Genomic DNA, 27338 nt, shown 5'->3' with positions numbered 1-27338 from the left:
TCTCTTCCCCAGTCCTCGACCATCTCCACTAGCAGCTGGTGGACAGACTCTCTCTCCTTGGACTCTTCTCACTCATCCTCGCCCTCTTCGACAAATGCATCAGCCATCGCAGCCGCAGCCGCAGCTTCTCGCCGCCGTCTCGAGCGCGCAAGCTCAACCACCTCCTCCATAACCTCGTCTACGTCCACAGCATACTTCTCTGACTCGACAGTATCCACCGGTGTGTCGAGCATACTTATCGACGATGACTCTTCCAAGCGTGCCGAATCTGAGATTTCAGAAATGATCCACAGACTAATCACCGGCGACGGCGTTCCCTACGAGCCCAAGAGCATGGAAGTGCGCCGCAGCAGTCTCGCCAGTCTAGAAGATGAAGAGGATGAGATGCTTTTTGCCACAGAAATCGACACATCCTCAGTACGGCAATTGAGAGGTGGTAACAGTAAGGATCTTGCCGAGTCCAAGCGCAGCTTGCTCACCAGCTCCATTATCAAACCAAATATTGGCGTGTCCTCGGCCAATGCTTCCTCTTCAAGTGCATCCACACTACAAGACCCTATCCGTTCAGCGCTCGCTACCTCTTCTCCCGCGGCTTCTACTTCCTCATCACCCTACTCAAACGCTCCATCGCCGGTATCCACTCCTTACTCTGCTACCACCGCCACAACTGCAGCAGCTACTCCGATCCCTTCTCCGAAGCCAAACTATCGCTATCGCGGCTCTTCTGAACCTGCTTCTATAACAATTCCTGCCGAAAAGAACTCATACGAAGAGGATACTGAGGCTGAATTCATGCGTAACCGGGAGCTGTTGGTGCAGAAGGGGGTTTGCTCGACTACAGCGGGCAAGACCCATCGTGCTCATCCGTTTGGCAAATCCAATGCTGATTCTGGTATAATTTTTGCTTCTGCCCTTACCTCTGGTACTCCATCTGGTAGCACGACCCGTGCCGGACGCGTCTTTGGTGAGGACGAGGGAGACGAGATGATTTCAAGTACCACTTCGCATGACGAGATCCGAAGCATGGATATTGATATTGATGCCGATATCGATGACATCAACGGCAGCTCAGAAGCTCTGTTTGGTGATCTTGACAGTCTAGGGGTTAATATCGATGATGACGATCCGTTTACATTCCTGGACGTCGGTGGAAATGAGGTTGTCGAGAGTGTCTGTTATTGAATGGTGGCTATAGATTTATGCTGGTAAATGTCGTTTATTGATTTTCATGGTTTGAGTTATGTCTTTTGTTTTCTAGTTTTCTGTTTGCTTTTGTGTTGTTGCTCTACCTACATTTTCATATCATACTTCTTGTGCGCCTGTCTGGGTTTTGCTTTGTTTTTTTTATCATTCTTCATTTACCGTGTATGGAGGGGGATAGGGGAATTTTTTTTATGTCAAGGAAAGGTCATGTTATTCATTTTCTTTTGTTGCCTGAATTTTGATTTTTATTTGTTGTTGATCTGTCTTCAATCCGTCTTTTCTGTTTTCTTCCTTTGATTTCACCCTTTTGTTTGTTGTCCTGCATGGTTTTGGCTTCTGTGCTTCATCTACTATATCAGAATTCGAGGAAAACATCTTGGAAAAAAATAAGGTCTTATTGGGATCTTGGGGGAGAGATTATATTGGGAAAATGGGATCTGGTCTGGGAAATATTGTGCAGGGACAGAAATTGCAATAGTCAGCTTTCAAGCGGAAGACTTCTATGGTTTTGATTGTTGTTTGTGTGCTTTTGTGTTTTGTTGTTTGGTGCGCTTATCTTTTGGTTATTATTAGTGTCCTTGAATAATTCTAATACCTTCTGAGCTATGATTATTATCTATTAGTCAATTTACAGGATCTGGCGGCATTCATTGGTCATGCATTACTAGTAGCTGGTACGAGATTCTCCTAATCTCCTGACTCAACCCATCTTCCTCTCAAGTTTGCTCTTGCTCGAGCAAAGATGAAGAGCACTCTTGTTCGCAGTCGAACAAGCTCTGGATCGCTCACATCACCAGCAAACAATTTTGCCCGCGTTTTCTTACTAATAGACAACAGACGATCCATATAGTTCAAAGCCGCGCTTTCCAGTTGCCCCAGAATCTCGAAATCTCGAATCTCATACTTACACATATCCAAAATCATCATAATGGTCACAAGAGTCGGCTTAATTGGTTCAGCAGAGATCTGTGTGTTCATTAATTCAGCAGAGGCCTGTGTGTCCACATGAAGCACATTTCCGAGTCCGTTAGCTTCCAGTTGGAAGTAGGTTGGATTTAAAAACAATTCGCCGTCTTGCTGTACGAGAATTCCGATGTCCAGAAGTTGGCCGCTGCCAAATATAATGACAAAGTGTGACATCAAAGAGTTGAGAGTGCTTTCCGTTGCGATCAGATGGAGATAATCAGTCAAGATGCCACTGTCATAAGGAATTTCCTCCTTGCGCATTAACGAAAGAATACCAGTCGCCTCAGTCACCAGCTGACGCGCATACTGCGCGTCAGCTGTTTTCATTGCATATCGCTTCATGGTGTTAAAGAGAATTCTGTAGTGGATAGGAGTACTATCCTTGAAGTCCCAAGTAAATGGGTCCTGATCTTTAGACGTGCGTTCCATCTGAAGCTTGTTGTCGTTGATGTACCGGAAAATTTCAATGACCTTTGCCAGATTGTTGCGCTTGTTGTAAGCAGTCATGAGGTAGTACCACGAAAAGCTTGGGAGAGAGTTATTCGGATCGTTAAGAAGCGTCTCAGCTTTGCTCAGAACTAAGTCAATGTTGAGGTCTTCATATCTACATGCTCGTAATAGATATATGCATGCCATTGGTGAAAGACCATTGTCGATTCCGTCTGCGCCTCTTTTTTCCTCCAAGGCGTTGAAGAAATCGATAGCAGCTGCATTCAATATCCTGTTTGATCGTCTGGATGTCATATATTGAAAATACCGCGTCATTATGGGTGTGTTGAATGACTGGCCTAGACGCAGCATCTCAAGAAGAAATGGGATATACTCCCTGCGGTCCAAATATTTCAGCAGTACGTTATGAGTTGCTTCTGGGAGCACGAACTTCGTCTTCGGCGGAAGTTTGATGTAAGTGAAAAAAAGAATCAAGCCGCCAAAATTATAGTGAGATGAGACGCTGGCGTGAGTCTCTTGCGTGAGTTTAAGGCCCCGCCGTAGTTCGATATTTGCAAGGGCAGACTTAACAACTCTATTAGCACTCCTTTCCAGATGCAGTCGAAGAGCATCGAGCTCCTCGCGACTGGGGTGTATGAAATCCTCGGTACTGAGAGTCTGGTCTGTGTCACGAGACTGCTCTTGCTGCTCGATTGGATCTTGATCTGGCAGTAGCTTATAGCGCACCTCCAATTCACCGTACTTTGATATGCAGCGAGCCACAAACTCTGAAAGTTGATAGAACATTCGCCTGTAAGCCAATTCACGGGTAAAGTGAGGCAATAGCCATCTTTGAATGATCACACCAATGCCCGGGTCAAGAGCAGCTATAGATTCCCAAAAGAGAAAGAGCTCGTCAGCGCCGTATTGGTGTGCGATCTGAACTAGAACTGTGACAATCCGGTTTTTGTCTTCCTGTGGGATTAAAAGACGGCGTTTAGAGGCGATCAATGGTTTGAAGATATCTCGTAATCGATCTCCGAATATTTCATTTTGCCAAATCCTGACAGCCGTTTCCATCTTCTTGCGAGTCTGCTTGGGCGCAAGAACAATGCGCATTACACTCTCCCATCGGTTTTTCGGGATAATGCCAAATACTGTAAATCGTGGACGGTATTGTAGAGAGGGGTTCTTTAGAATGCAAAAAACAATAAGTCAGACTGAGAATAAAAAACATAAAGCCCATGTGTCACCATACCGTTTCTCCCCATATATGTCCAGTCTCCCGCCCTTTTACCACTGTCTGTCTAGTCTTCCGCTTTGGCACTAATCGGAAATCAACAGACGTCTGATCGCTTTGTACTGGACCATACAGAAATTTTTTTCTGTCCAGGCTAGAGGGGAATAATAGTCGCTCGAGGCGGGCGGGTGTGGAGTAAGAAAACGAACGGGTGCAGGAAACAGCAGTCGATCGCGGCACGATCCTTGCACGAGATGAGCGGACTGCTGTCCCAGAAAGCAGACAGCAGATATCAACTATCTCCCAGACAAGCATATCATAGCAGTGAGAAAGACAGAGCCATGTCCTTGTTGTTGAAGGATGAGCTGCGCGACCGGAAAAACTGAAGTCGAAAAGATTTAAATGCGAATAATATTTCGACCCCTGAAATTAGCTTTTCGTCTTCCTCCCGAACTGTGCGAACTCAGCTCTCCGCTTTATTAAATTCGGCCGATGTTTGCTACTTCACCAGCCAGGTCGTTCTTCGTCAACCGTCTATTGTCTCGCGGGTTTGCTCACAAGAGTTGCGTTATGACTGCTTCAGCGTTTATTGGGTATTTGGGCCCTCCCGGGACTTATTCTCAGCAGGTATTGCTCATCGTGTCTGCTTCTCGACTCATACGGGAGAGCTCATCGCTGACCTTTTTTCCAAGGCCGTAACCCAGCACTTTGGTCGTGAGCAGGATAGCAACGGACGGTATGCTTTTGTGCCTCTCCAGACAATTGCAGGTAAGCACATCAGAAAACAATCGAGTGTAGTGAGACTTTCACTGACAATTCTACGTCTATTATCCAGACTGCTTCGTCGCCCTCAAGAACGGTCGGGTGGCCTTCGCCGTCGTCCCGTTTTCAAACTCCACAAACGGTGCCGTGAATCTCACCTATGATCTCTTACGCACTGCTGATCCTCGTCCATCAGTAATAGCGCGAATCGATGTCCCAGTTGCCCACTGCGTGCTTGCATCTCCCGCCACAATAAAGCAAATTGACAAACAAGGCGAAAGCACCATCAAACGCATATACTCTCACCCTCAAGTTTGGACGCAGTGTACGCGATATCTTTCCGAGCATTTTGTCGGGGCTGAGCAGATAGATCAGAATTCGACAGCGCTGGCGGCACAGCTAGCATCGACGGAGGCGAATACTATTGCTATTGCCTCCATTGCTGCATGCGACACTGCAACCGTGGATGTCTATCGGCCAAATATACAAGACGTTGAGGGCAACTATACTCGTTTTCTTGTTCTGGAGCCATATCTTGATGGCCAAGTGCCTTGCGAGCTTGATAAGTGGGTTGAGGAAGAGCTCCAAAAGTCATGATTGCTTCACAAGCACGTTGTTATTTTGTATTTAGAACATTTCAGTTCAGACTAGATAATGCTGTATTCATGTTGATCGCCTTTTTAAGGCGTTATTTTATTTTATTTTTGTCTGCTATCTCGATTCATTATTTTCCAATCTCTTGTTTCTGGGCTCGGTTTTTGTTTATTTTAATTTATGGGAAGGTCATCTGGGAAGTTCAGCTTAATTGCAATATTTAAGTATATATAACGCATATATTCGATCAACATGGCTCTTGCTGCATGTTGCGATTAGGCTACTGTAAATTATCAAGTAAAGGAACAAAACCAAGAATAAGCAAAAGCAACAGACATAGTGACTCCATTTGAATTTGTGAATGACCCATGAACAACACACAATACTTCATCAGCGGCAACGATACTTCTAATGACCATACTTCTGAAACTCCCTAGTTTTGAAATTGAAATGTTAGCAATTATCCTATTATCCATCGCGGCTAATCTGGTATCAGGCAGATGGTGATTTGTAAAGTATGTAAAGAGGAGAGCATACCATTCTCTGTTATCTAGCGGACACACCTGCCGAGTCTTGAGCCAGCGCGAGATACAGTGAAAGTGAAAGACGTGCTATATAAAGATCATCCTAGTCAGCCATCTGATTTATAATATTCACCGCTATCCGATGTACAGAGAGGGGAACGAACATTGCATATTCCCCAGGCTACCATGCACTGTTCGCCATTGCCCTGGTTTGCTTGACATTCGATGCCTATTGCGTTCGTTAGTATGCTGACAGGAGGTAAGCCCACTTTACACCCAAAGATATCGACATACATGGCTCCATAAGATGATTGCGGCAGATGGCGCAGTTGTCGACCACGATATCTACAAACACATGCAATCAGTATCATAGTCTCCGATCAGGTCCGCAAATCAAGGATCATCAATGATCGACTAACCCCAAGCCCACAGAGCAACAGCATTCCACTACATCAAGTTAATAAGTTAGAATGAAGGCATACACAGGAGAGATCGATCGAATGACGGAACACGGTACCTTTCTGACTTCAAATCGTTTCTTCTCCGGCTTCGTCTTCACGGCCGCGGGCGGCGCAGTGTCGACATCCATCGCAGAGTCAGCCATGCTGAGTTGAAGAGCTAGTAGATAGTAAAAGAACGATAGAGCGCAGAGCCTCGAATCCGATGCGAGTAGGCGGTGAAGCAGCTGCCGGGACAATGGTTGATGGGGTAATCTACTAAGAGCTCTCACTATGGACGGAGCTGTCGCGCTTGGAAGCCGATGATTACGTTGAAGCCGCACCCGATCAAACCCCTTCGCTTTTACATATTCAATCAACGAATACTCCCCGGACAGAATAATAGAATAATCGTTCAACTACAGCATTTGCTTTCTCATTTGCGTGATATGATGCTTCATTCTTTAGTTTTCCACTAGATTACATAAATACAAGTTTCTTTTATACCACTCAAATCCCAATCAAGCCTTTTTTATACCCTGATTAACCATTTAAATAAAACCGACTCTGTTGGCAACGTCAAGAACGTCGCTCTCCGACTCCAGTCTTATGTAGGCCTTCTTCTGACCAGTGGGACTGTAATAATCGTAGTTAGCTTTCTGATCTCCAATTTCTAGTTCCATAACAGTGTCCTGAAGATACATACGTGATCAGAGTGGTGACCTTGGAGACGTCAACGTTGTACAAGCTCTTGAAGGCATCCTTGATGTGTCTCTTGTTGGCCTTGATGTCAACAATGAAGACAATGGTGTTGGACTCCTCAAGCTTCTTCATGGTGGACTCGTTGCTGTGGGGACCAACGATAACCTTGTACTGGTCAAGACGAGGAGCGTGGGCAATCGACTTGCGCTGGTACTTGGGGGTTCGGGGAAGACGAAGGGTGTTGGGTCTGTGGAAGGTGGTCGAGGTGCGGACCTTGGTGACCTTGGTTCCGTGGACGCCCTTGACGACGGCCTTCTTAGCGGCAACAGCCTTGGAAGTGGCGGATGCTATAACAAAGCACAGATTAGCAAAGCTGATATTTTTTCGATGTTTTCCTGTGTAAACATATGAATATCCTCGGTGAATGGACTTCCGTCCGCAACACATTTGTATCTTTTTGCTTCCCGATCGTCATATCCAAAATAGATCCTTTTGACACCTCATCCGGGACAGAATCTGATGGACTGTCACCAGCTTCAAGCGGAAAGCACACAGAAGGAATATATCGAGACTCGGGAAAGCAAGAGATCTTTTCTGTCGACAACCGTTTGAATAATCGACTTTTGTCCTCGCAACACACGACAGCAACAAACATCTCCCGTTCCACAATATAATTCCAATAGAAGCCCATTCACACAGCATATTCGATTGATCCGCACATCTAGATCCATATAACAAAGCAGGTACTACTTACATTTGGGTGCCATTGCTGATTGTTGGATGATGAACTGAACGATGGTGTCAGGATGAACTTCGTCTAGGTACTTTGCTCAGCACGGTAGTGCGTTAGTCTCCCAAACGCAACACCCAAAGGCCAGAACTCTTAAAGCGTGACTGCTAAATTTGTAGGGCTTAACCCTAAAATATGCATTAGACTGCTGTCAGCCACTAAGGCTCAGCTTAGCCCACCAGCCACATTACACTGTAAGGGTCAGGGCACCCGCATTTGGAGAACGCGACCTGCCCGCTCCCCGCACGCGTCGTCAACTCATTGTTGATTCTGGTCTGCGCGTCGTGGTGTTGGTGAGCATGATCCATGTCTACATCGCGCAGTAGCAGCAGCAGCAGCAGACCAGTAGAAATATGGTCTGGACCGTGCGATACGTCAGACTTGGACGGACCCGAAGTGCTGCTTCAACTCTGGGGCGCGGCTCCCAAGCGGAAGAAGGAGGGCCCCGCGGCGAAAAAGCGGAAGACATCAGCGTCGGCGGAGTTAGCAAAGCCAGATGTTTTTGAGGGAAGTAGCTTGAGAGCTATTGCGTGCGTGGATACTTCTCATATCCCTCTATGGATGGCTTCTGGACGGCCCCTAAGAGTGTAAGCTCTTACCTCTGATTCCAGATCTAAGACGCCTGATTCTGACTCTCTTTCTACACCAGATATACATCTGACTCAAAGACCGAAGAGTTCTTTAAGAAGATATTCTTGACTGCGGTATGTTTTACCTATCGCTGAGCTGGCGCTACTCGTCCTACTGACCCATTCATCGCTGACTCTTCTTCAGACGATCGCAGATAGCGGCGTCCTCTCCCGCGCAATCATAGTGAAACTCGAGCCACCTTTGCCTACAGTTACAGGTCTTGTAATTCTCGGCCGGATTGGCAGCGAGATGCAAGCAACGACTCAAGATCGGTTTTCAGGAAATGCCGCTGAGCCTGCGACCGATGATCAAGTGCTGATCTCTGCCTTCCTACTAAACACCTCGCATCAACTGATGCAGACTTCTCCTAGACAAGCCATTTCGGATCAGCCGACTTTCTTGATGCCGTCAGCCGAGGATATGCAGGATACACTACTATCACACAAACGAAGTCAGAAGCTTGAACGACTTTTAGAGCGGCGAGCGCCTTCAGCAAAGAAATAGATGACCCCCGTGAACGCAGAAGTTTCGATGACTATTGGAGATAAATATACAGTTTATTGAGCCATTAAAAGATGCCTGACGCCAAAACAATGCCATATATAAAAACCGGGAAAAATAGCAGAAATGATATGCAAATGAACAAACACATGAATATGGACCAGCTTAATCGACGCCCCTGAGTTCTCGTCGCTGTTCTTCAGTGAGCGCGGCCGAATCAGCCGCGTAGCTGACTTCCAGCATATCTTCAATCTCCTCGCTCACTGTCCGTAGCTTGTCCCTAATCTGTTCGATTGCCTCGGCACCTGCAACAAGCCTCGCTGGAGGATTTTCAATACCCGCCACGTTTATAATCGCAGTCACAACATCTTTAACTAAAAGATCAGGCGAAAGATCTTTACAGGCCAACATGGAGCGAACTTTAGCACTGACTGAATTCTTATAGTGATCCATCGCTTTGGTGAAGAACACCGGTGTAGCCAGAGCAATCTCCAGAGATGGCTCCACAATTGTAAGCTTGATATTGAAGGGAGCAATCTCGAAAGCCAGCGCTTCAGTGTAGCCCTCGAGCGCATGAACAGCAGCCGATACCAGACCTAAACTCGGCGTACCCATTTGACCGACAATGCCAGTAACAGCAAGAATGTGACCTGATTTCTGCTGGCGTAAAACCGGGAGCACAGTGGTGATCAAGTTGACGGGACCATAGTACGAAGCTTCGAGCTGGTCGCGTAAATGCCACTCAGATGCTTCTTCGATCGTGGCGACGACCGTCTTGGCCGGACATACAATCACAACATCTAGCCTGGTCCATTTTGCCAGAATCTCCGCCAATGCACTCTGACAGAGCGGTTTGTTCCGAGGGTCGAGCTTGCATACCAGTACACGATCTTCTGAGTATACCGGAACAAACGTAGCTGTTACTTGCGCGACTGCTTCCGATCTGCATCCTAGAGCGACCAAATGACCCTTTGAAAGGACTTCATGGGCGAGTTCCCGCCCAAGAGCCGAGAACGCATCGGAGATGAGCCAAATTTGAGGCCGTATGCTGGCCGAGGGATGGCTTTGCTGATGCGATTTGGCAGCGGACGACGACGAGGAAGACAGACGGGAGCCGGGGTCGAGCTCCATAGCAAAACTGTGTAGACCGGGAATGCTAGCAAGGCCTGGATAAGCGTACGAGGACGACGATTGTTTCCGGTTGCGCGTCATCGTGCAACTCTTTTATGGCTCCTTCCAACGCGTCTCGGAACTGTCCCGGGTTTATTGCCTGCTCGGCTCCGCACTCGGCCATCTCATCGGCCTTCCGGCGGCGAACGGAGGAAATGTAACAGTCGTGGGGCTGGTACTACCATTGTGTGAGTTCCGCGGGGTTGGTACTCCATCATGCGGATAAGAGTCACAAAACTTTTCAGCTGAAGTCGAAGTAATCCGTCATCCTGTTCCATTGTATCTTCTTGTACATCCTTCAAAGCCAACAATGCTCGACCAGACGCCGGCCATTGACCTCGGTGGTCTTACCTACGTGTTTCCCAGCGGAATTGTGGGTCTCCACGACCTCACGCTCTCTCTTCCTCCCCACTCTCGCACGCTACTCGTAGGTGCAAACGGAGCTGGAAAGTCTACCCTTCTCAAAATTCTCGCCGGAAAAACGCTTGCCAAAGCGGGATCTGTCAAGATTCAAGGCAGTGATCCATTCCGTGCTCCGCTGGGTGGTATAACCTATCTTGGTACTGAATGGGCTGCCAATCCAACCGTTCGCTATGACATGGCAGTGCCCGTCCTTCTTGCTTCCGTCGGCGGCGACGCGTTTCCTGAGCGCCGCGACGAGCTTATTGATATTCTCGACGTTGACCTTTCCTGGCACATGCATGCTGTCTCAGACGGAGAGCGTCGTAGAGTTCAACTCGTCATGGGACTCCTACGCCCTTGGTCGATTCTTCTCCTCGATGAGGTTACTGTGGACCTCGACGTACTTGTGCGTGCCCGCTTGTTGGATTTCCTCAGAAGAGAGACTCTTGCCCGCGAATGCGCTGTCGTCTACGCTTCCCATATTTTTGATGGACTCGCCGACTGGCCTACTGACCTAGTCCATATCCATATGGGTCGCATCCTCGAACATGGATCTCCTTCAGACATCATCTCGCGAACTGAGCTGCCTGACAGACCCACGATTGCGTCTTACAACACCAACTCAGCGCTGCTCGATCTTGCACTCAAGTGGCTCTCGGATGATCTGAAGGACAGAGGACGTCGCACGGATGTCAAGCGTGTTCGCTGGGAGGATGTCACTTCGGATGAAAAATCCGGCGGTATGAAGTCAGACGCATTTGCTGCCTACTTCAAAATGTCACGCGCTCTTTGAGTAGTCTGATGACATAGGATATCGGCGACATATTTTGATTTGTTGACCGCATATCAGATAGTTTGTTTTTTTGGTTTAGTGTTTTTCGTGTATTTCTGGTTTACCGGGTGGTAAGCTTGCTCTTTTTCGTGTTTATACGCCGGGTATCTGGCGCTCATTGGCCTTGCATTCAACATTCGGACAAAAGTTACTTCAACATCATTTGGGAGGAGGGGCGTTTCGGAATTCAACATTTCGCAGCATATCAGGTTCATCTTATCTCTCAATTTCAACATTCGCTCCAGTTAGCCGGCATAGTTTTTGTTATAAATCGGGGCTGAAAAGGAGGAACATATTACTACAATGCGCAAGTTATAAGTTGTTTATAAGCATGATAGGAAATAATTTTTCTTCCAACAAATTTCTTACTGTAGTATCAGGAAAACAGACTTCGAACTGAAGGTTATAATAACGTAGAAACAGATGCATTACGCAGCTAATTTAAAACAAGATGATAAAAGTAATCACCAACCTACACGAGACAATATTCACTCAGAAACACTCAAGGCATACAACATTACATATATAAATATGATTTGACCATTAACTAGACATGTACTATTTTTTTATACATTAAATTTTAATTTCTAAATTCCACAACCCAACGCCTATTTATTTCTTGTGCGCAGCAGCCATCTTGTTCAGAGCCGAACCGAACTTGAACCACTCGATCTGCTCAGCGTTGTAGGTCTGAGCCAACTCGGTCTCCCAAGCGTCGCCGTTCTTGGGGTGAACAACAAGCTTCAAGTTCTTGCCAGGCGAAAGAGTAGTGACACCAACGACGTCAACCTTGTCGTCAGGGTTGATACGGTCGTAGGCAGCAGGGTCAGCGAAGGTAAGGGGAAGCATACCCTGCTTCTTCAAGTTGGTCTCGTGGATACGAGCAAAGGACTTGGCAATAATGGCAAATCCACCAAGGTAACGGGGCTCAAGGGCGGCATGCTCACGCGAGGAACCCTCACCGAAGTTCTCACCACCAACAACAACCCACTTCTGGTTGTGGTCTCTGTAGTATCCAGCGACGTCAGGGACTCCACCGTACTCACCAGTCATGAAGTTCTTGATGGTGTTGGCCTTGTCGTTCTCGGCGTTGATAGCACCGATCATGTAGTTGTTGGAAATGTTCTGCAAATGTCCACGGTACTTCAACCACGGGCCAGCCTGGGAAATGTGATCGGTGGTGGTCTTACCCTTGGACTTGATCAAGATGGGAAGATCGAAAGCGTCCTTTCCGTCCCAAGGCTTGAAGGGCTTAAGAAGCTGAAGACGGTCCGAGGTAGGGGAAACATCAACACTGACGGAGGCACGGTCCTCAGGAGGAGCCTGGTAAGTATCATTACCGGGATCGTAGCCAAGCGAAGGAAGACCAGCACCAGAGGGAGGAGCGAGCATGAACTCATTGCCATCCTTGTCCTTCAGGGTGTCGGTAAGGGGGTTGAATCCAAGATCACCAGAGATAGCGTAGGCGGTGACAAGATCAGGCGAGGCAACGAACGCATGAGTGGCGGGGTTGGAATCGTTACGTCCGGTGAAGTTACGGTTGTAGGAAGAGACAATGGTGTTCTTGTCGCCCTTCTTGATGTCACGACGATCCCACTGGCCAATGCAGGGTCCACAAGCGTTGGCGAGCAACAATCCTCCGAACTCCTCGAAGACCTTGAGCTGACCATCGCGAGCAATAGTAGCGCGAATCTGCTCAGAGCCAGGGGTGACGGTGAAGAGAGCCTTAGCCTTGATGCCATGGTCGAGAGCATCCTGGGCGATAGAGGCGGATCGGGACATGTCCTCGTACGAGGAGTTAGTGCAAGATCCGATAAGAGCAACCTTAACCTCGAGGGGCCAGTCGTTCTTGATGGCAGTCTCCTTCATCTTGGAGATGGGAGTGGCAAGATCGGGAGTGAAAGGGCCGTTGACGTGGGGCTCAAGAGTGTCAAGGTCAATCTCGATGAGCTGATCGTACTCAGCACCCTCATCGGCCTTCAAGAACGAGGCGTACTTGTCAGCAAAGTCGGAAACAAAGCCACGCTTGGTAGCATCAAGGTAGTCCTTCATGCGGGCGTTGTAAGGGAAGGTAGAGGTGGTGGCACCAATCTCAGCACCCATGTTGCAGATGGTAGCCATACCAGTGCAAGACAGGGACTCGACACCCTCACCGAAGTACTCAACGATAGCACCAGTGCCACCCTTGACAGTGAGGATACCGGCGACCTTCAAGATGATATCCTTGGGAGCAGTCCAGCCAGAAAGCTTTCCGGTAAGCTTAACACCAATGATCTTGGGGGCCTTGAGTTCCCAAGGGAGACCAGCCATGACGTCAACGGCATCGGCACCACCGACACCGATGGCGAGCATACCGAGACCGCCAGCGTTAGGAGTGTGAGAGTCGGTACCGATCATGAGAGCACCGGGGAAAGCGTAGTTCTCGAGAACGATCTGGTGAATGATACCAGATCCGGGTCTCCAGAAACCAATGTTGTACTTAGCACAAGCAGTGGCCAAGAAGTTGTAGACCTCCTTGTTGATATCAATGGCACGGGCAAGATCCTTCTCGCCGCCAATCTGGGCCTCAATCAAATGATCACAGTGGACAGTCGAAGGAGTGGCGACGGAGGGCATACCAGCGGACATGAACTGGAGGATAGCCATCTGGGCGGTAGCATCCTGGCAGGCAACACGGTCCGGGCGGAGCTTAAGGTAGGAAACACCACGCTCAATGTCCTGTCCATGCGGGTCATCGAGATGACCGTAGAGGATCTTCTCCGCAAAGGTGAAGGGGCGCTTTAGGCGGGATCGAACAATCTCGAGGTTCTCGACGTTGTTCTTGTAGTTGACGAAAGAGTCCTGGTGGGGTCGGAAGAATGTTAGCAGCGGAAACTATCGGAACAAGAAGGAAAGCACGTTACCTTTTCCCAGTTGTTCTGGTTGACTTTCTCATCGACGATGGTGGCAAGAGCCCTGGTCTGGAGAGGCGATTGAGGTTAGCAGAGAGAGCGGAGGTGGGAAGTGACGGTATATGATCGTACCGAGGTCTTGTTAAGACGGGCAACGGAAGCACCCTAGGGGAGAGTTAGTGACATGTGGAGAAAAAGGTGGAGATAGAGGCGAAGAGACGCCGGACGAACTACATACAGACTTTAAGGCCGCACGGACGGGCAGGCGGGTGTGGAGCAGCATGATGGTGGAGGGAGAAGGGAGGAAGATGCACTTGGCTTCAGGAGCAAAGATGATGAAGAAGCAGGAAGACTTTGGCCGTCGCTGGATCGACGGGGAGATTTATTTGCGGTGAGTCGGCAGCGACGAATAATCAGGATGGCCGCGCTAGTCCTATTCGGGGATATAAACTCTAAAAGTTGACCTGCAGACCAGGGATTAGGGTTTCTGTGCCGAAATGTTTTGCGAGATGTGCCGGGGCCCCGGAGCCAGGCCAATCACAAGCGCCGCAGTTAGTTGCTTTGACCCGCAGTCTTTTGCAGAACTCCGACCTCGCTCCGGCGGGCGAATCAGGCTCTCGAGATTTCAAAACTGGCCTGCTCGCCCGCCCCCTTCTCTCCTCCGCCCGCCCTTCCATCCGCGTCCCGGCGGGCCTGGCGGGCCTGGCGAGGGCCGGTTCGAGCGACATTGCGCCGCTGCGTCGCGGTTTGCGAACAACCTGCTCGTCGGGCGCGGGCAGACGCAGCAAGAGACCTGGAGTGGGAGCCAAACAAGTCCTGGCGCGGCCACCCGCGCCACGCATCCGACAGCCACGAACAACAACAAAACACATCGACCAATGCCAGCGCTCGCTTTCGTGCCCTTCTGAGCAGTTTCCTTTTCCACCAGCCCGTCACCGCCCGCCCTCGGCGGCCAATTGAGACGTGCGCTACTGGCCTGGCAGTTCGTTCTCCGGCTTACTTCCCCATTACTAACCGGCATCCTCCCGCGATGGGCGGCTCTCTGGGCACAAAAAGTCCGGGGTATCCGCATTATTTGGTGCGGCTCTCGGGTTACCGCGGTAGACCCGCCCGCGCTCGTCGTTGCCTGCCTTCTCTGCCCTCCACAGAAAACACTGCAGCTGGTCGTAGTACTGTTACCACTCTTTTTTTACGTTTTCTTTTTTATTAATGGCCCGTAACACTCCTGGCGCTGTAAACTGTTCAGAGGCGGCGTTTGCATGTGCTCGAACGCGCCGGTACATGTCTGGCGAGGCGTCGTCCCCTTCGGGATTATATGCACGTGCCGGTTCCACAAAACATTCGCTCGGCCATCTCGGCAACTTTCGTCAGCCCGCTCGTCTTTGTTCGGTCCTCACTTGATCCTGCTCGTCTCTTCTTTTATGCTCTTGGAGTTTGGTCGTCTTGCACTAACATCTTTCTATTCGAGGCTGTCTGTCTCCGCTGTTTAGCAATCAATTCGCACTGGAACGGGTCCATTCCTTCAAGCGCATTCATCTTCCATCTCCGCACTATCGGACGCGCTCTCGACCAGATATTCGTTCCGAGTTTTACAGGAGCCGCCCGACGATCGAACGCTTCCAACAGTTTCACTGTTAGTCTGTGAAATGAGCTATTAATGCTAGCTGCCTCAAGTTGTTTAATTGTCTAATAGAAATCAATCATCTACCAACTCAAATACAGTCCAAATAACTCGACTTCCTCTGTGATGTTTTCGGATCTGGTTCCTCTATATATAGTTAAGAGTTGAGCACAAACCTCGCACGAGATATTCAAAGAGCAATATCTCGCATATAGTAGACATATAGAGATTCCGCGACGTTCAGTATACTATTTGCGGCCAGCGCTCGTACCTAGAATAGCAAAATAAACTGGATTCTCATTCTAAAGAGGCAGGAAGCGTCTCCAACATACTCTTGGATCCGCCTCGCTGAATCCTACCACAACATTTCCAAAACTTGCATGACATTAAACCCATCACAACCAGCTATCGAGAGGAGGTATAATAACTACCGAATCAAAAAGGCACCAGAGATCTCGACTATTCTGAAGCCGCTTTTTTTAAATCACAATCCAATCATATCAGATGTAAACGCTTGCTTAATTAACCAAATCAAACCTCGAGTGATTACGACATATGCAGAAAACAGTCAAGTAGCAGTTCTAAACAATATGTTCATTGAAGACTCTCGATCCATACAGTTGCATAAGGTCCAAGGAGCAATGATGCCTACATCGCGCCTATCAGGGATGGGATCCCAAATGCGCTAGACCTCCGCAACACTAAGCAATACTCTTGGATTTGTTTCTTGCTGTCCATGTGCAGACCTCGAAATCTGCGTCAAACAGTGATACAGACTTATGATACCACGTTTTCTGCGCCCTATGATGTTCCGAACATCTTCAACGCTATCGAAAATCACCGGAAAGGGGATTTCTGGATATGATTAAAGTCTGCAGGTCCATAGGAAATGGCAGGCATATCTCTTGTCCTGCAACGCCGATGTGCTAGCTGTCGAATAGGCTCTCGCTACTGAGTCAGGAAGGCGACTGAGGCATGAAGAGCAAGGATTTTGCGACTGAAATCATATCTGTTAACTGTGGCAATAACTAACTGCCTTGGCGAGGGGCATTTCTTCATCAATAGATTCGCTTTACTCGAACAACTTGACAGGCATTTGCACGCCTCTAATCAACCCAAAGACGTCAAGTCATTTCAACCATGATTGCATTTTTCCAACTCTCTATCCAGTGACAATGATTGGCTTTAAGTTGCCGCCAATGTACGTCAGTAATATGCATGCTTCGAGCTCTGAAATACACGCAGTCGCATCGCCAGACTGTGCTGTATTTGACAGCCTGTATGTTCTACAACATAACTTACAGCGACATTGAAGGGCGCATTCTTAGTAATACCTTGAGTCAGTTCTGGACGCAACAATTTCAGTTCTCATATGGGTACACTGCGCCTCCTTATTATTGACAGTGCCTTCGAAAAATTCCATGAATAAATATCAATGTGATGATGATGATAAAGCCATGTTTATAGTCCGTTGCAACAACTAGACTATGACAAAAACTATTTATGTTAAATGATAAAGATAAACCTCTTTTTCTAGTAATCCATACAAAACAACTACACCAAAGTCTCTCTCTACTGGCTTCGCTCCGCTACCAAAGTGGAGCGCAGCATTCGCGCCCTGGCTTCAGCGACTCAAGCAGCCTCGTCGCAAGACCGCGTCAATAATGACTGCTCCTTGCCCTTTCTTTATAAGCTCGTCGATGACCTCGCTTTTTAGGAGTGGAATGCCAGGTTTCAAACCGCGCCTCTATCAGAATTCTATAAGCATGAAGGAAAGTCTCGAATCTCTGTTGACAAGCCCCTTGTTAATATCCCTCGCAGCGTTGCCAGCTGTATTGTGAGCTTCTGGACTGGACATGGCTTCTTAAACAGCTACTCTGCAAGACATGGCAGAGAGCCTCGTCCCTCTTCAGAGTGTTGGTGTGGAATCCTACTGCAGTCAGTTCAGCATGCGCTTCTTTCTTGTCGCCATGACAGAGAGGAACGGAATAGCGCGTTTGAAGGTATCCCTATAGCCGAAGGCACGCTCAATCACATTCTATGGACAGACAAAGGTCTTTCTGCACTTGTCAAATATCTTCAGAAGACCCACATCGACACTGGCCGCTGGTATCATCAGCAAACCTCTCTCACACAGAGCCTGAGGGATGAGTCATGGACCAATTTTCTGGTGAATTCGAGAGCAGGCCTTACAAATTTCGAGATCGATAGATAGCAGTCAGGTCTCTTGAGAAAGTTGATAGCTTAGAAAGTTGTTATTGAATTTTTTGGATTTTTATCTTGTATTTGAAATATGTTAGAGTGAATTTTGCGAAATTTCTTTGTGTTATTTTGACTTGGAGATTCATTTGTTAATTGAATTATTTGTTAGTGTGACACGATCTTAGGATCCATTTGTTTTATTATATAGTGGTGAAGGGGGAGATAGTCTGTCATAACCTAGTTGTTGCAACAGACTTAAAACAGAGATTTATCATCATCATCATCATACAAAACAACTTGATAATTTACAGACTTTCATCCCCATTTTCACTTCCAAGGTGAAACAAAACCAAAAGATCTATGAATCGTGCCACAGTATCAAAATCACATTATAATGAAAAATCTAAACCAGAAAGCGTAAGAAAGCTCAAAAATTAATAAAACATCCTCAATACAAGAGATAAAAATACCAATAGTATAACTATTGCTACTGTTGACTTTTATTGGCCCTCCCTACTACCTTCCAACTGAAACTGCCAGTTTTTACTCCCAAGTTTAAATGATCAATCCATAACTACCAAGTTTGTATGCTTCAACAAGTTCATGACAGACTTGATAAGAGTTAACAAAAATCAGACAGAACAATAACAATCAGAAGTAGATCTGTAGGTCATCAATTAAATAAGACATACTCCAAATCCTCCGGTCAAAATACAACAAAGACTCGCAATATTCGTACCATCCCTAATCGCCTAGTGGTTTAATTGGTTGCACACAGACTTGAAAATAGAATTATCTTTACCATCATCATTAGTACAACACCTTCCCTTTGTGGAAATTGTTGAATAGAATCACACGCTAGATATGGATAGCCCGTCCTCAACTTCAGGCATGCATACTTGGACATCTTATCAAGGAGATGGAAAATTGAAGTTGGGTTAGACAATGGGGACAAAAATTGGTGGGAAAAGTTGGACACATTTTGTTTGTCATAACCTAGTTGCTGGCTGCATATAGACTGTAATTTAAAGATTCATCATCATCATCATTATCCAGTAAGAGCCTTCACGCAATCATTCTCACGACGGGAAAGTGTTGTAGTAAAGTCCATAGCATATATCATGAGGTAGCTGGGCCGCTTCCTTGGCTGCTTCCTCCAAACCCTCGTCCTTGTCAGTCATTGACTACTCACACCCACCTCAAAAATGTTTTCTGTCTAGTAGATTATCTCTTCGTTGTTTTGTCTTACCAACAAGTAGATTGACTAACTCTCTCTGAGGAGTATATAGAGTAAGGCAGCCAGTAGAGTAGAGCAGGAGGATGCCCAGCTTACAGTCTTCCTGATAATCAACCTTCATCTACTATCTACCTAATCCTAATCACTTGCACTTCCATTACAACTTCCACTTCTATTAACAACCCATGATTGTTGCTTATCCCTTTACTATGTCATCCAATGACAACCCTCTATTATCAAATATGCTGGATATTTATCTATAATTTGAAATATGTTGTAGTAGATCTTGCAAAATTCATTTGTGTTATTTTGTAACTGACGATGATGATAAATCTCTGTTTAAGTCCGTTGCAGCAACTAGGCTATGAAGGACTAACACCCCCTTCACCACTATATAATAAAACAAAATAGATCCTAAGATCGTGTCACACTAACAAGTAATTCAGTTAACAAATGAATCTCCAAGTCAAAATAACACAAAGAAATTTCGCAAAATTCACTCTAACATATTTCAAATACAAGATAAAAATCCAAAAAATTCAATAACAACTTTCTAAGCTATCAACTTTCTCAAGAGACCTGACTGCTATCTATCGATCTCGAAATTTGTAAGGCCTGCTCTCGAATTCACCAGAAAATTGGTCCATGACTCATCCCTCAGGCTCTGTGTGAGAGAGGTTTGCTGATGATACCAGCGGCCAGTGTCGATATGGGTCTTCTGCGGTTATTTGACAAGTGCAGAAAGGCCTTTGTCTGTCCATAGAATGTGATTGAGCGTGCGTTCAGCGATATTAATACTTTCAAAAGCACTAGTTCGTTCATTGCTGTGCTTGGGACGTCCCGTCCGGAAGCTCACAATACTCACAATACAGTTGGCAATGCTGCGAGGGATATTGACAAGCGGATTGTCAATAGAGAGTCGAGGCTTGCCTTGATATTGATAATATTCTGATCGAGGTGCAGCTTGAAACCTGGCATTCCATTCCTCAAAAGCGAGGTCATCGACGAGCTTATGAAGAAAGCGCAAGGAGCAATCATGATTGACGCGGTCTGGCGACGAGGCTGCTTGAGTTGCTGAGGCCAGGGCACGATTGCTGCCCTCCACTTTGGTAGCGGAGCGAAGCCAATAGATAGAGACTTTGGTGTTGATTTCAGACAGTCGATCGATGGCTTGATAGATCATAGTAGCTTGGCATTGATTTAAGGCGCGCCGAGGCTTCTCCAGGCGTTTCAAGACAGCAGGGACATCAGTGAAGAAATGAATGGCCTCGTTTGACAGTCGATGCTTTGTTGCCCAAGTTGTGGCCTTCGCTAAGGCGGTTATCGCCGCAGAATAAAGATCAAATTGAAGGCCCAAAAAGCCAAACTCATCATGGTTATTTTGTAATTATAAATTCATGTTATATTGAATTATTTGCTAGTGTGACACGATTCTAGGATCTATTTTGTTTTATATACTGGAGAAGGGGGAGATAGTCTGTCATAACTGTTGCAAATTGTCTTTGCCAGTAGAAGTTCCAGACATATTGAAGTTGTCAGAGTTATCCATTGATGATGCTATTCCTTGAGTGTGCTTTGATAGATAATATGATATGTTGTTGATTGAATAATATGATATGTTGTTGATTGATGATACATACAAATCAAGAGAGAGGGCTGGTTAATATATAGACAAAATTGTTGCAAATTGTCTTTGGCAGTGGAAGTTCCAGACTTATTGAAGTTGTCAGAGTTATCCATTGATGATGATATTCCTTAAGTGTGCTTTGATAGATAATATGATATGTTGTTGATTGAATGATATGTACAAAACAAGGGAGGGAGCTGGTCAATATATAGACAAAATAAGTTCATACAAAATTTATACAAAGTTCTTCAAGTATCATCTGATCAGTCATCTGACCAGTCATCTGATCAGTCATCTGATCTTTCCAGATCATTCCAGCTCCTTCCAGATCCTTCCAGCTCCTTCTAGCTGCTTCCAGTTCTTTCCAGTTCCTTCTGGTTCCTTCCGGTAGATTCCAGTTGCTTCCGGTCCCTTCTAGCTGTTTCCAGTTGCTTCTGGTTCCACCTAGTAATTTCCTTAGGGTTTCTGTTCCCTCCAAGGAAACCCTTGATCCTGCTGCATAATGGAACACTATTTTCAACACTCCCACTTTTTCCATTATTCAGTTCATTCCCATCATTGATCTCAGCTTTCCAAATTGCTCTCTTGCAATTCCTTTGGTCAAAAGGTCTGCAACCATATCCTTGGTTCCACATCCAATAATGTTGATAATGCCATCAGTGATTGCTTGTCTGGTGAAGTGATAGCTGACATCAACATGCTTTGTTCTCTCATGGAACTGTGGATTCTTTGCCAATTTGATTGCTCCCTGATTGTCTTCTGCGATTTGAATCGGCCGGTGTGAATTCTGGCTCATGAATTCATAAAGTCTCTTCAGCCAAACAGCTTCCTGAGCTGCTAGCTTCAGTGCCATATATTCTGCCTCTGTGGTTGACAAGGCAACTGATTTCTGGCGCTTGGATTTCCAACTCACTGCTCCACCTCCAAGGACAAAGACATATCCTGAGGTTGATTTCCGCTCATCAATATCCATTGCATAATTTGCATCTGAGTAGCCGGTAAGTAAGTTGCCATGGTGTTTGCTGAAGGTGATTCCCATGGATGCCGTTCCTTTGATATATCGCAAAATTCGCTTGACTGCTGTCCAGTGCTGCTTTCCATAATTGGAGTTGAATCTGGAGACTTCTCCCACTGCATTTGCAATGTCTGGTCTCGTCCCAATAGCCAAATAATTCAGGCTTCCAACAGCACTCTGATAGGGAATTTTCTCCATTTCCTTTTCCTCAGTCTTGGTCTTTGGACTCATTTTCTGAGAGAGTGTAACACTCAAATCCACAGGCGTTGTGACAGGGTTGCTGTCTTGCATATTGAAGGTTTTCAAGACTTCCTCAGCATATTTCTTTTGACAAATTGTGAGAGTGCCTTTGGCTCTGTCTCTCGTAATTTCAATCCCCAAGAAATAGCTTGTCTCACCCATATCAGTCATCTGGAACCTTTTGCGCATGTTCTCTTTGAACTTATTGATAGAGTCCAAATCCTTGCCAGTAATTATCAGATCATCAACATATACAGCAAGCAATAGGTTTGATTTTTTGCTTCTGTAAATGCCATAGTCATCGCTTGACTGAGAGAAACCGATCTGTAGCAAGTAATCATGCAGCAGCTCATTCCAGCATCGTGGTGCCTGCTTCAAACCATAAAGACTCCGCTGTAATCTCCATACTTTCTTGCTGTTCTGAAAATATCCCGGAGGAGGCTGCAAATAAATTTCCTCTTCCAATTTTCCATAGAGAAAAGCAGTCTTTATGTCCATCTGATGAATATGGTAGTCATTGATAGCAGCATGAGCCAAAAGGATCCTGATTGATTCAAATCTGACCACTGGTGCAAAGGTCTCATCAAAATCAATTCCATATTCTTGAGTGAATCCTCTGGCAACAATCCGAGCCTTGTATTTTGTGAGCTGGCCATCCTTGCCATATTTCTTCTTGAAAACCCATTTGGAAGTAATTGCTTTTCTCCCACTAGGTAGCTCACTCCATCTCCACACTTGATTTTCTTGTAGAGAATTCAGCTCGTCCTCGCAAGCCTTGCTCCAGTGTAACCATTCTGGGCTTGCCTTTGCCTGCTGAATTGTCACTGGCTCTGCCGTATCTTTTGTCCTGACTGCCCATGCTTGAAGACTGAGTGGATCCTCAGACTCACTTCTGTCGCTCCTGTCGAGAATCATTCGATCGCTGTTGATCCTGTTGCCGTCGAGCCTTCGTTTCTTTGAATTTTCTCTGATGAATCGAGCATCATCGCCGTCTGACTCTTCTTTGTCGAGATCCATCTCATCGTCTTCCTCATTGTTGTCCTCATAATCGTAGTCATTGAAATCGAATATTTTGAGAGTGCCCTGGGAGTTTCTTTCATCCCTTGCAATTCGCTGTCTGATTCGTTCCTCAATGGCGTCCACATCACGGATTTGCCGTCTTCTCGGCCCTTGGTCCTCATTGCGAGTAACGACTCGCATCTCTCCTTGATTTTCCTCCAAGTCGTGATCAATTTCCATGTCTTCAGACTCCTGAGCCTCGACCGACTCATCCTGAACATCCTCAGCTGGTTCATCATTTTCTCTTCTCCCACTTGATCTATTATCTTCTGATGATAGAGCACTGGATGGATGATGAACTCGAGGCCAAAAACCAATACTGGCTCCAAGTTGTTCAACTGTAACTTCTGAAGATCTTTCCAACCCGCTATCCAAGCGTGCAGGCTTGTACCAATCAAGCCCCAATGTTGTCTCATCGAAGACAACATCTCTGGCAAAAGTTACCCCTCGTGATGGGATATAAATCCTGTATGCCTTTTTGTTTGCAGCATAGCCAACCATCACTCCTCGGATTCCTTTTGGGGAAAACTTGCCACCAGCCTGAGTTTTCGATTTGTGAATCCATGCCGTACTTCCAAAGACCCGGAAGTAGGAAACATCAGGCTTCCTGCCAAACCAGAGCTCATAGGGTGTTGTGTTGGGCGCTATAGCTCTGCTAGTGATCCGATTTGCGACATGAACCGCGCATTTGATCGCTTCTGGCCAAAACTTTTCCGGCATTTTTGCCTCGATCAACATGCTCAATGCTTTCTCAATTAAAGTCCGATTCATTCGCTCAGCGACGCCGTTCTGTTGAGGAGTCTCTGCAACAGTAGTCTGGTGCTCAATTCCTTGTTCATCCAGGAATTTCTCCAGATCTTTCGAGGTGTATTCGCCGCCATTGTCTGACCTAAGGGTCACCATTGTCTGTCCTAGTTTGTTGCTAGACTGACGAATATACGTCCTGATATCCTCTGCCGCGTCCGACTTATTTTCCAAGAAGTAGACATTCACATAATGTGAGTAGTCATCGATCATTGTCATGAAATACTTCTCACCAGTCAAGGAATTGTAGACTGGTCCACAAACATCGGTATGAACGAGTTCCAGTGGACGCGTCGTCTTGGTAGTGCTTTCCTTGTATGGTAGTCGATGAGATTTCGCAGCAGCGCAAGTATTGCACTTGCAACTTGAGATGTGAGTGTCAAGACCTTTGACAGTGCTGTGTCTTTGCATCTGCTCCAGGATCTGATCAGAGACATGTCCGAGTCTCTGATGCCATATAGAACTGACTGCATTGATTTTGTTGATATCAATTTCAGCAAACTGTCCATCAAACCGGCACAGCTCTTCGAACTTTGAGCGTGTTCCGATCTTGATCTTCTGTCCTTCCGAGGTGCTCACAAAACACTTCAGCCCTGCATCAATTGTCCAAACATCTGAATCCTTGCTCAGCATGCTGGTAGATACAAGACCCATCTTCGCTTCAGGCACATGCAGTACATTCTTGAGAGGCACAGTGTATTCCTTTCCTCTGTCCTGGACTTTGGCAAAGGCATTTCCTTGTCCCACTGCTCTCATATACTGCCCATTAGCAACCTCTAATATTGCTTCCAGAGGTTGATAATCCTGGAGAACGGCTCTGTTGGATGTAATGTGCCTGGTGGCTCCCATGTCGATGAACCACCCACTATCCTCAAGCCTTCCAGACTGATTTCCTGCCACCAACCCTGCCCTTTCCACCCGCTGTTCAGCACCGAGGTTGCTGTTAACCACAGCTGCATGGATCTTGAACTTGTTGTCCTTGTTCTGATCCTTTCCTTTAGGGCAGTCTCTCTTGAAGTGGCCTTCCTTTCCACACTTATAACACTTCAGTTTCTTCTTCCCTGAGTCTTTCACTGCAAGCAAGCTACCTCTGCCTTGGTTTCCTTGAGGCTTCCTGGTCAGGGAGGTCCTGACTCCACTGAAGACATCCTGGACTGTGAGCGTATCCTTCTGCTGCTCAAGGACTGAGATAGTGCCCTCAAGTGCATCTGGGAAAGATCTGAGGAGAATGGAGGCATAGACATCTTGAAGTTTGACATCTAGCTGGTCCATCTGCTCAAGAACCCCCATAAACTCACGCTCATAGGACTCAAAGGCTTCAAGTGTTGCTTCCTCCAACTTGAGGAACAACAACTTGGCCACCAAAGAGGCTTTGACTCCTGCTGCATCACTCATGTATACACCCTGAAGATTTTTCCAAGCCTTCCTAGCATTACCGCATTTCAAGTGCCGATAATCCTTGACTTGTACCGCGCCCATCATCAATATAAGAGCCTGTCTGTTGATTGACTCAAAGTGGGGATCCTCCTCTTGTGACTTTATGTCAAGGTCACTCAAAGGTGTGCCCACAACTCCCCACAGGCCCTTCTGCTCCATCACCATCCTCAAGGCAAAAGCCCATTCAGAGTAGTTGAGAGCATTAAGGATTGGTAACTTCAAAGAGTCATTGCCAGGGCTCATAACCTGTTGCAAATTGTCTTTGCCAGTGGAAGTTCCAGACATATTGAAGTTGTCAGAGTTATCCATTGATGATGATATTCCTTAAGTGTGCTTTGATAGATAATATGATATGTTGTTGATTGAATGATATGTACAAAACAAGGGAGGGAGCTGGTCAATATATAGACAAAATAAGTTCATACAAAATTTATACAAAGTTCTTCAAGTATCATCTGATCAGTCATCTGACCAGTCATCTGATCAGTCATCTGATCTTTCCAGATCATTCCAGCTCCTTCCAGATCCTTCCAGCTCCTTCTAGCTGCTTCCAGTTCTTTCCAGTTCCTTCTGGTTCCTTCCGGTAGATTCCAGTTGCTTCCGGTCCCTTCTAGCTGTTTCCAGTTGCTTCTGGTTCCACCTAGTAATTTCCTTAGGGTTTCTGTTCCCTCCAAGGAAACCCTTGATCCTGCTGCATAATGGAACACTATTTTCAACAAAAATAAGATCATACAAAGTTCTTCAAGTATCATCTGATCAGTCATCTGACCAGTCATCTGATCAGTCATCTGATCTTTCCAGATCATTCCAGCTCCTTCCAGCTCCTTCTAGCTCCTTCTAGCTGCTTCTAGCTGCTTCCAGTTCCTTCCAGTTTCTTCCAGTTCCTTCTAGTTCCTTCTGATAGATTCCAGTTGCTTCCGGTCCCTTCTAGCTGTTTCCAGTTGCTTCTGGTTCCACCTAGTAATTTCCTTAGGGTTTCTGTTCCCTCCAAGGAAACCCTTGATCCTGCTGCATAATGGAACACTATTTTCAACACATTCCATACCAACCAACCATGGAAACCGGAAACCGATTCAAAAGAAGATCGAATAATCTTGGCTATCAAAGCTCTTGATAGAGATGAAAATTTGAGCTTTCGAAGTGCTGCAAGGTTATATGAGGTCGCTGAAAGCACCTTCTGCGCCAGAAAAAACGGTCGAACCGCTCAACAAGATAGACACTCCAATTTGGCGAGATTGAGCATAATAGAAGAAGAGACTGTCATCAAGTACATTATCAACTTGGACGAGCGAGGAAGGCATCCTATGCTGGCAAACATGATGCGTGTGGTGAACGGTTTGCTGGCAGAGCTTGGTAAGGCGCGGCACTAGTAATGCCGAGATCATTGGTTCAAATCCGATAGGAGGCAATATTTTTGCTTTTTTTTATTTCTCTGTTAGTTATTAAGAGTATGTCTTTGTGTGTGCGTTCATTTTTGCATGGGTGAGTGAGTGCTTTGCACGGGAGGGAAGGGTGAGTGGGTTGGGTGGAAAGCGGTGAGGTGCATTAGATTGATGATGATGATGATGATGAATCTTTTTATTATAGTCTATTTGCAACAACTAGGTTATGACAGACTGTCTCCAACTTCTTCCGCCAATTTTTTTATCTCCATTTTTCTAATCCAACTTCTATTTTTCCGTTCCCCTGATAGGATATCCAAGTATGCCTGCCTGAAGTGGATTACAAGCTATCCAGTAGGTGCTTTCAGTTCAACCATTGCCAGAAAGGGAAGGCGTGTAGTAAAGTCCATAGTATTATCCATAAAATCCGGGGGATCTCATTTCTTTCACCGCTTTGTAGTAAACTTGGTGCTACTGCAGTGGGGGGTTCAATATAAATTTTGCAACCAAGACCATTTTTTGCTGAAAATTATCAAGGTGAAAATTGGGGATGATGATGATGATGATGATAAATCTCTGTTTTAAGTTTGTTGCAACAACTAGGTTATGACAGACTAACACCTCCTTCACCACTATATAAT

The 27338-nt window shown here is 46.3% G+C and overlaps 9 protein-coding genes and 1 pseudogene across 10 annotated transcripts; 5 read left to right on the top strand and 5 right to left on the bottom strand.

Moving 5' to 3' along the window:
• The first annotated feature begins 152 nt into the window (after positions 1–152).
• BZA70DRAFT_3425 (uncharacterized protein) lies at positions 153–1536 on the top strand. The gene has a single exon (XM_064915048.1). It carries the CDS (start codon positions 283–285, stop codon positions 1180–1182), a length of 900 nt encoding a protein of 299 aa, XP_064770115.1. The 5' UTR covers positions 153–282; the 3' UTR covers positions 1183–1536.
• A 315-nt stretch (positions 1537–1851) lies between these two features.
• Positions 1852–4222, bottom strand: BZA70DRAFT_292478 (uncharacterized protein). Its single transcript, XM_064914381.1, has 2 exons — positions 3857–4222; positions 1852–3789 (listed from the first exon to the last, which is right to left on the bottom strand). Exons 1-2 carry the CDS (start codon positions 4151–4153, stop codon positions 1891–1893), a joined length of 2196 nt encoding a protein of 731 aa, XP_064770114.1. The 5' UTR covers positions 4154–4222; the 3' UTR covers positions 1852–1890.
• BZA70DRAFT_270448 (Prephenate dehydratase-domain-containing protein) lies at positions 4223–5402 on the top strand. Its single transcript, XM_064911290.1, has 3 exons — positions 4223–4465; positions 4531–4606; positions 4674–5402. Exons 1-3 carry the CDS (start codon positions 4331–4333, stop codon positions 5195–5197), a joined length of 735 nt encoding a protein of 244 aa, XP_064770113.1. The 5' UTR covers positions 4223–4330; the 3' UTR covers positions 5198–5402.
• BZA70DRAFT_270442 (putative RING-box protein 1A) lies at positions 5403–6564 on the bottom strand. The gene is made up of 6 exons (XM_064911289.1): positions 6236–6564; positions 6138–6165; positions 6013–6063; positions 5883–5947; positions 5732–5805; positions 5403–5627 (listed from the first exon to the last, which is right to left on the bottom strand). Exons 1-6 carry the CDS (start codon positions 6320–6322, stop codon positions 5603–5605), a joined length of 330 nt encoding a protein of 109 aa, XP_064770112.1. The 5' UTR covers positions 6323–6564; the 3' UTR covers positions 5403–5602.
• On the bottom strand, positions 6565–7695 carry BZA70DRAFT_270440 (60S ribosomal protein L25). Its single transcript, XM_064911288.1, has 3 exons — positions 7612–7695; positions 6862–7204; positions 6565–6791 (listed from the first exon to the last, which is right to left on the bottom strand). Exons 1-3 carry the CDS (start codon positions 7622–7624, stop codon positions 6707–6709), a joined length of 441 nt encoding a protein of 146 aa, XP_064770111.1. The 5' UTR covers positions 7625–7695; the 3' UTR covers positions 6565–6706.
• BZA70DRAFT_270436 (uncharacterized protein) lies at positions 7696–8822 on the top strand. The gene is made up of 3 exons (XM_064911287.1): positions 7696–8234; positions 8297–8351; positions 8422–8822. Exons 1-3 carry the CDS (start codon positions 7954–7956, stop codon positions 8779–8781), a joined length of 696 nt encoding a protein of 231 aa, XP_064770110.1. The 5' UTR covers positions 7696–7953; the 3' UTR covers positions 8782–8822.
• On the bottom strand, positions 8591–10124 carry BZA70DRAFT_3294 (uncharacterized protein). Its single transcript, XM_064915031.1, has one exon. The coding sequence runs from the start codon at positions 9988–9990 to the stop codon at positions 8944–8946; it is 1047 nt and encodes a 348-aa protein (XP_064770109.1). The 5' UTR covers positions 9991–10124; the 3' UTR covers positions 8591–8943.
• Positions 10125–11170, top strand: BZA70DRAFT_3518 (P-loop containing nucleoside triphosphate hydrolase protein). Its single transcript, XM_064915054.1, has one exon. The coding sequence runs from the start codon at positions 10259–10261 to the stop codon at positions 11141–11143; it is 885 nt and encodes a 294-aa protein (XP_064770108.1). The 5' UTR covers positions 10125–10258; the 3' UTR covers positions 11144–11170.
• Positions 11171–11606: 436 nt separating this feature from the next.
• Positions 11607–14638, bottom strand: BZA70DRAFT_3250 (aconitase family-domain-containing protein). The gene is made up of 4 exons (XM_064915029.1): positions 14312–14638; positions 14206–14238; positions 14086–14142; positions 11607–14023 (listed from the first exon to the last, which is right to left on the bottom strand). The coding sequence occupies exons 1-4, from the start codon at positions 14354–14356 to the stop codon at positions 11795–11797; spliced, it is 2364 nt and encodes a 787-aa protein (XP_064770107.1). The 5' UTR covers positions 14357–14638; the 3' UTR covers positions 11607–11794.
• Positions 14639–26649: 12011 nt separating this feature from the next.
• BZA70DRAFT_t24 lies at positions 26650–26723 on the top strand (annotated as a pseudogene). Its single transcript has one exon. The product of its transcript is annotated as a tRNA-OTHER (tRNA).
• The last annotated feature ends 615 nt before the right edge of the window (positions 26724–27338 follow it).

The sequence above is a fragment of the Myxozyma melibiosi genome, assembly GCF_037950935.1.
Source record: "Myxozyma melibiosi strain Phaff 52-87 chromosome Unknown BZA70scaffold_1, whole genome shotgun sequence".
NCBI lineage: Eukaryota > Fungi > Ascomycota > Lipomycetes > Lipomycetales > Lipomycetaceae > Myxozyma > Myxozyma melibiosi.
The sequence above is the reverse complement of the archived record's forward strand: the minus strand, read 5'-3'. Positions and strand labels throughout refer to the sequence as shown.

What these genes read in the sequence shown, in the direction of transcription:
- BZA70DRAFT_3425 (XM_064915048.1), top strand. Translation starts at nt 283, where the DNA reads ATGATCCACAGACTAATCACCGGCGACGGCGTTCCCTACGAGCCCAAG.
- BZA70DRAFT_292478 (XM_064914381.1), bottom strand. Translation starts at nt 4,153, where the DNA reads ATGCTTGTCTGGGAGATAGTTGATATCTGCTGTCTGCTTTCTGGGACA. An exon ending in GACATATATGGGGAGAAACG is followed by an intron (nt 3,790 to 3,856) that starts GTATGGTGACAC and finishes TGCATTCTAAAG; the next exon opens with AACCCCTCTCTACAATACCG.
- BZA70DRAFT_270448 (XM_064911290.1), top strand. Translation starts at nt 4,331, where the DNA reads ATGTTTGCTACTTCACCAGCCAGGTCGTTCTTCGTCAACCGTCTATTG. An exon ending in CCGGGACTTATTCTCAGCAG is followed by an intron (nt 4,466 to 4,530) that starts GTATTGCTCATC and finishes CTTTTTTCCAAG; the next exon opens with GCCGTAACCCAGCACTTTGG. An exon ending in GCCTCTCCAGACAATTGCAG is followed by an intron (nt 4,607 to 4,673) that starts GTAAGCACATCA and finishes TCTATTATCCAG; the next exon opens with ACTGCTTCGTCGCCCTCAAG.
- BZA70DRAFT_270442 (XM_064911289.1), bottom strand. Translation starts at nt 6,322, where the DNA reads ATGGCTGACTCTGCGATGGATGTCGACACTGCGCCGCCCGCGGCCGTG. An exon ending in CAATCATCTTATGGAGCCAT is followed by an intron (nt 5,948 to 6,012) that starts GTATGTCGATAT and finishes CGAACGCAATAG; the next exon opens with GCATCGAATGTCAAGCAAAC. An exon ending in TAGCCTGGGGAATATGCAAT is followed by an intron (nt 5,806 to 5,882) that starts GTTCGTTCCCCT and finishes ATCTTTATATAG; the next exon opens with CACGTCTTTCACTTTCACTG.
- BZA70DRAFT_270440 (XM_064911288.1), bottom strand. An exon ending in AAGGTCACCACTCTGATCAC is followed by an intron (nt 6,792 to 6,861) that starts GTATGTATCTTC and finishes CGATTATTACAG; the next exon opens with TCCCACTGGTCAGAAGAAGG.
- BZA70DRAFT_270436 (XM_064911287.1), top strand. Translation starts at nt 7,954, where the DNA reads ATGTCTACATCGCGCAGTAGCAGCAGCAGCAGCAGACCAGTAGAAATA. An exon ending in TCTGGACGGCCCCTAAGAGT is followed by an intron (nt 8,235 to 8,296) that starts GTAAGCTCTTAC and finishes TTTCTACACCAG; the next exon opens with ATATACATCTGACTCAAAGA. An exon ending in AGAAGATATTCTTGACTGCG is followed by an intron (nt 8,352 to 8,421) that starts GTATGTTTTACC and finishes ACTCTTCTTCAG; the next exon opens with ACGATCGCAGATAGCGGCGT.
- BZA70DRAFT_3294 (XM_064915031.1), bottom strand. Translation starts at nt 9,990, where the DNA reads ATGACGCGCAACCGGAAACAATCGTCGTCCTCGTACGCTTATCCAGGC.
- BZA70DRAFT_3518 (XM_064915054.1), top strand. Translation starts at nt 10,259, where the DNA reads ATGCTCGACCAGACGCCGGCCATTGACCTCGGTGGTCTTACCTACGTG.
- BZA70DRAFT_3250 (XM_064915029.1), bottom strand. Translation starts at nt 14,356, where the DNA reads ATGCTGCTCCACACCCGCCTGCCCGTCCGTGCGGCCTTAAAGTCT. An exon ending in TCCGTGCGGCCTTAAAGTCT is followed by an intron (nt 14,239 to 14,311) that starts GTATGTAGTTCG and finishes ACTCTCCCCTAG; the next exon opens with GGTGCTTCCGTTGCCCGTCT. An exon ending in ACCAGAACAACTGGGAAAAG is followed by an intron (nt 14,024 to 14,085) that starts GTAACGTGCTTT and finishes CGACCCCACCAG; the next exon opens with GACTCTTTCGTCAACTACAA.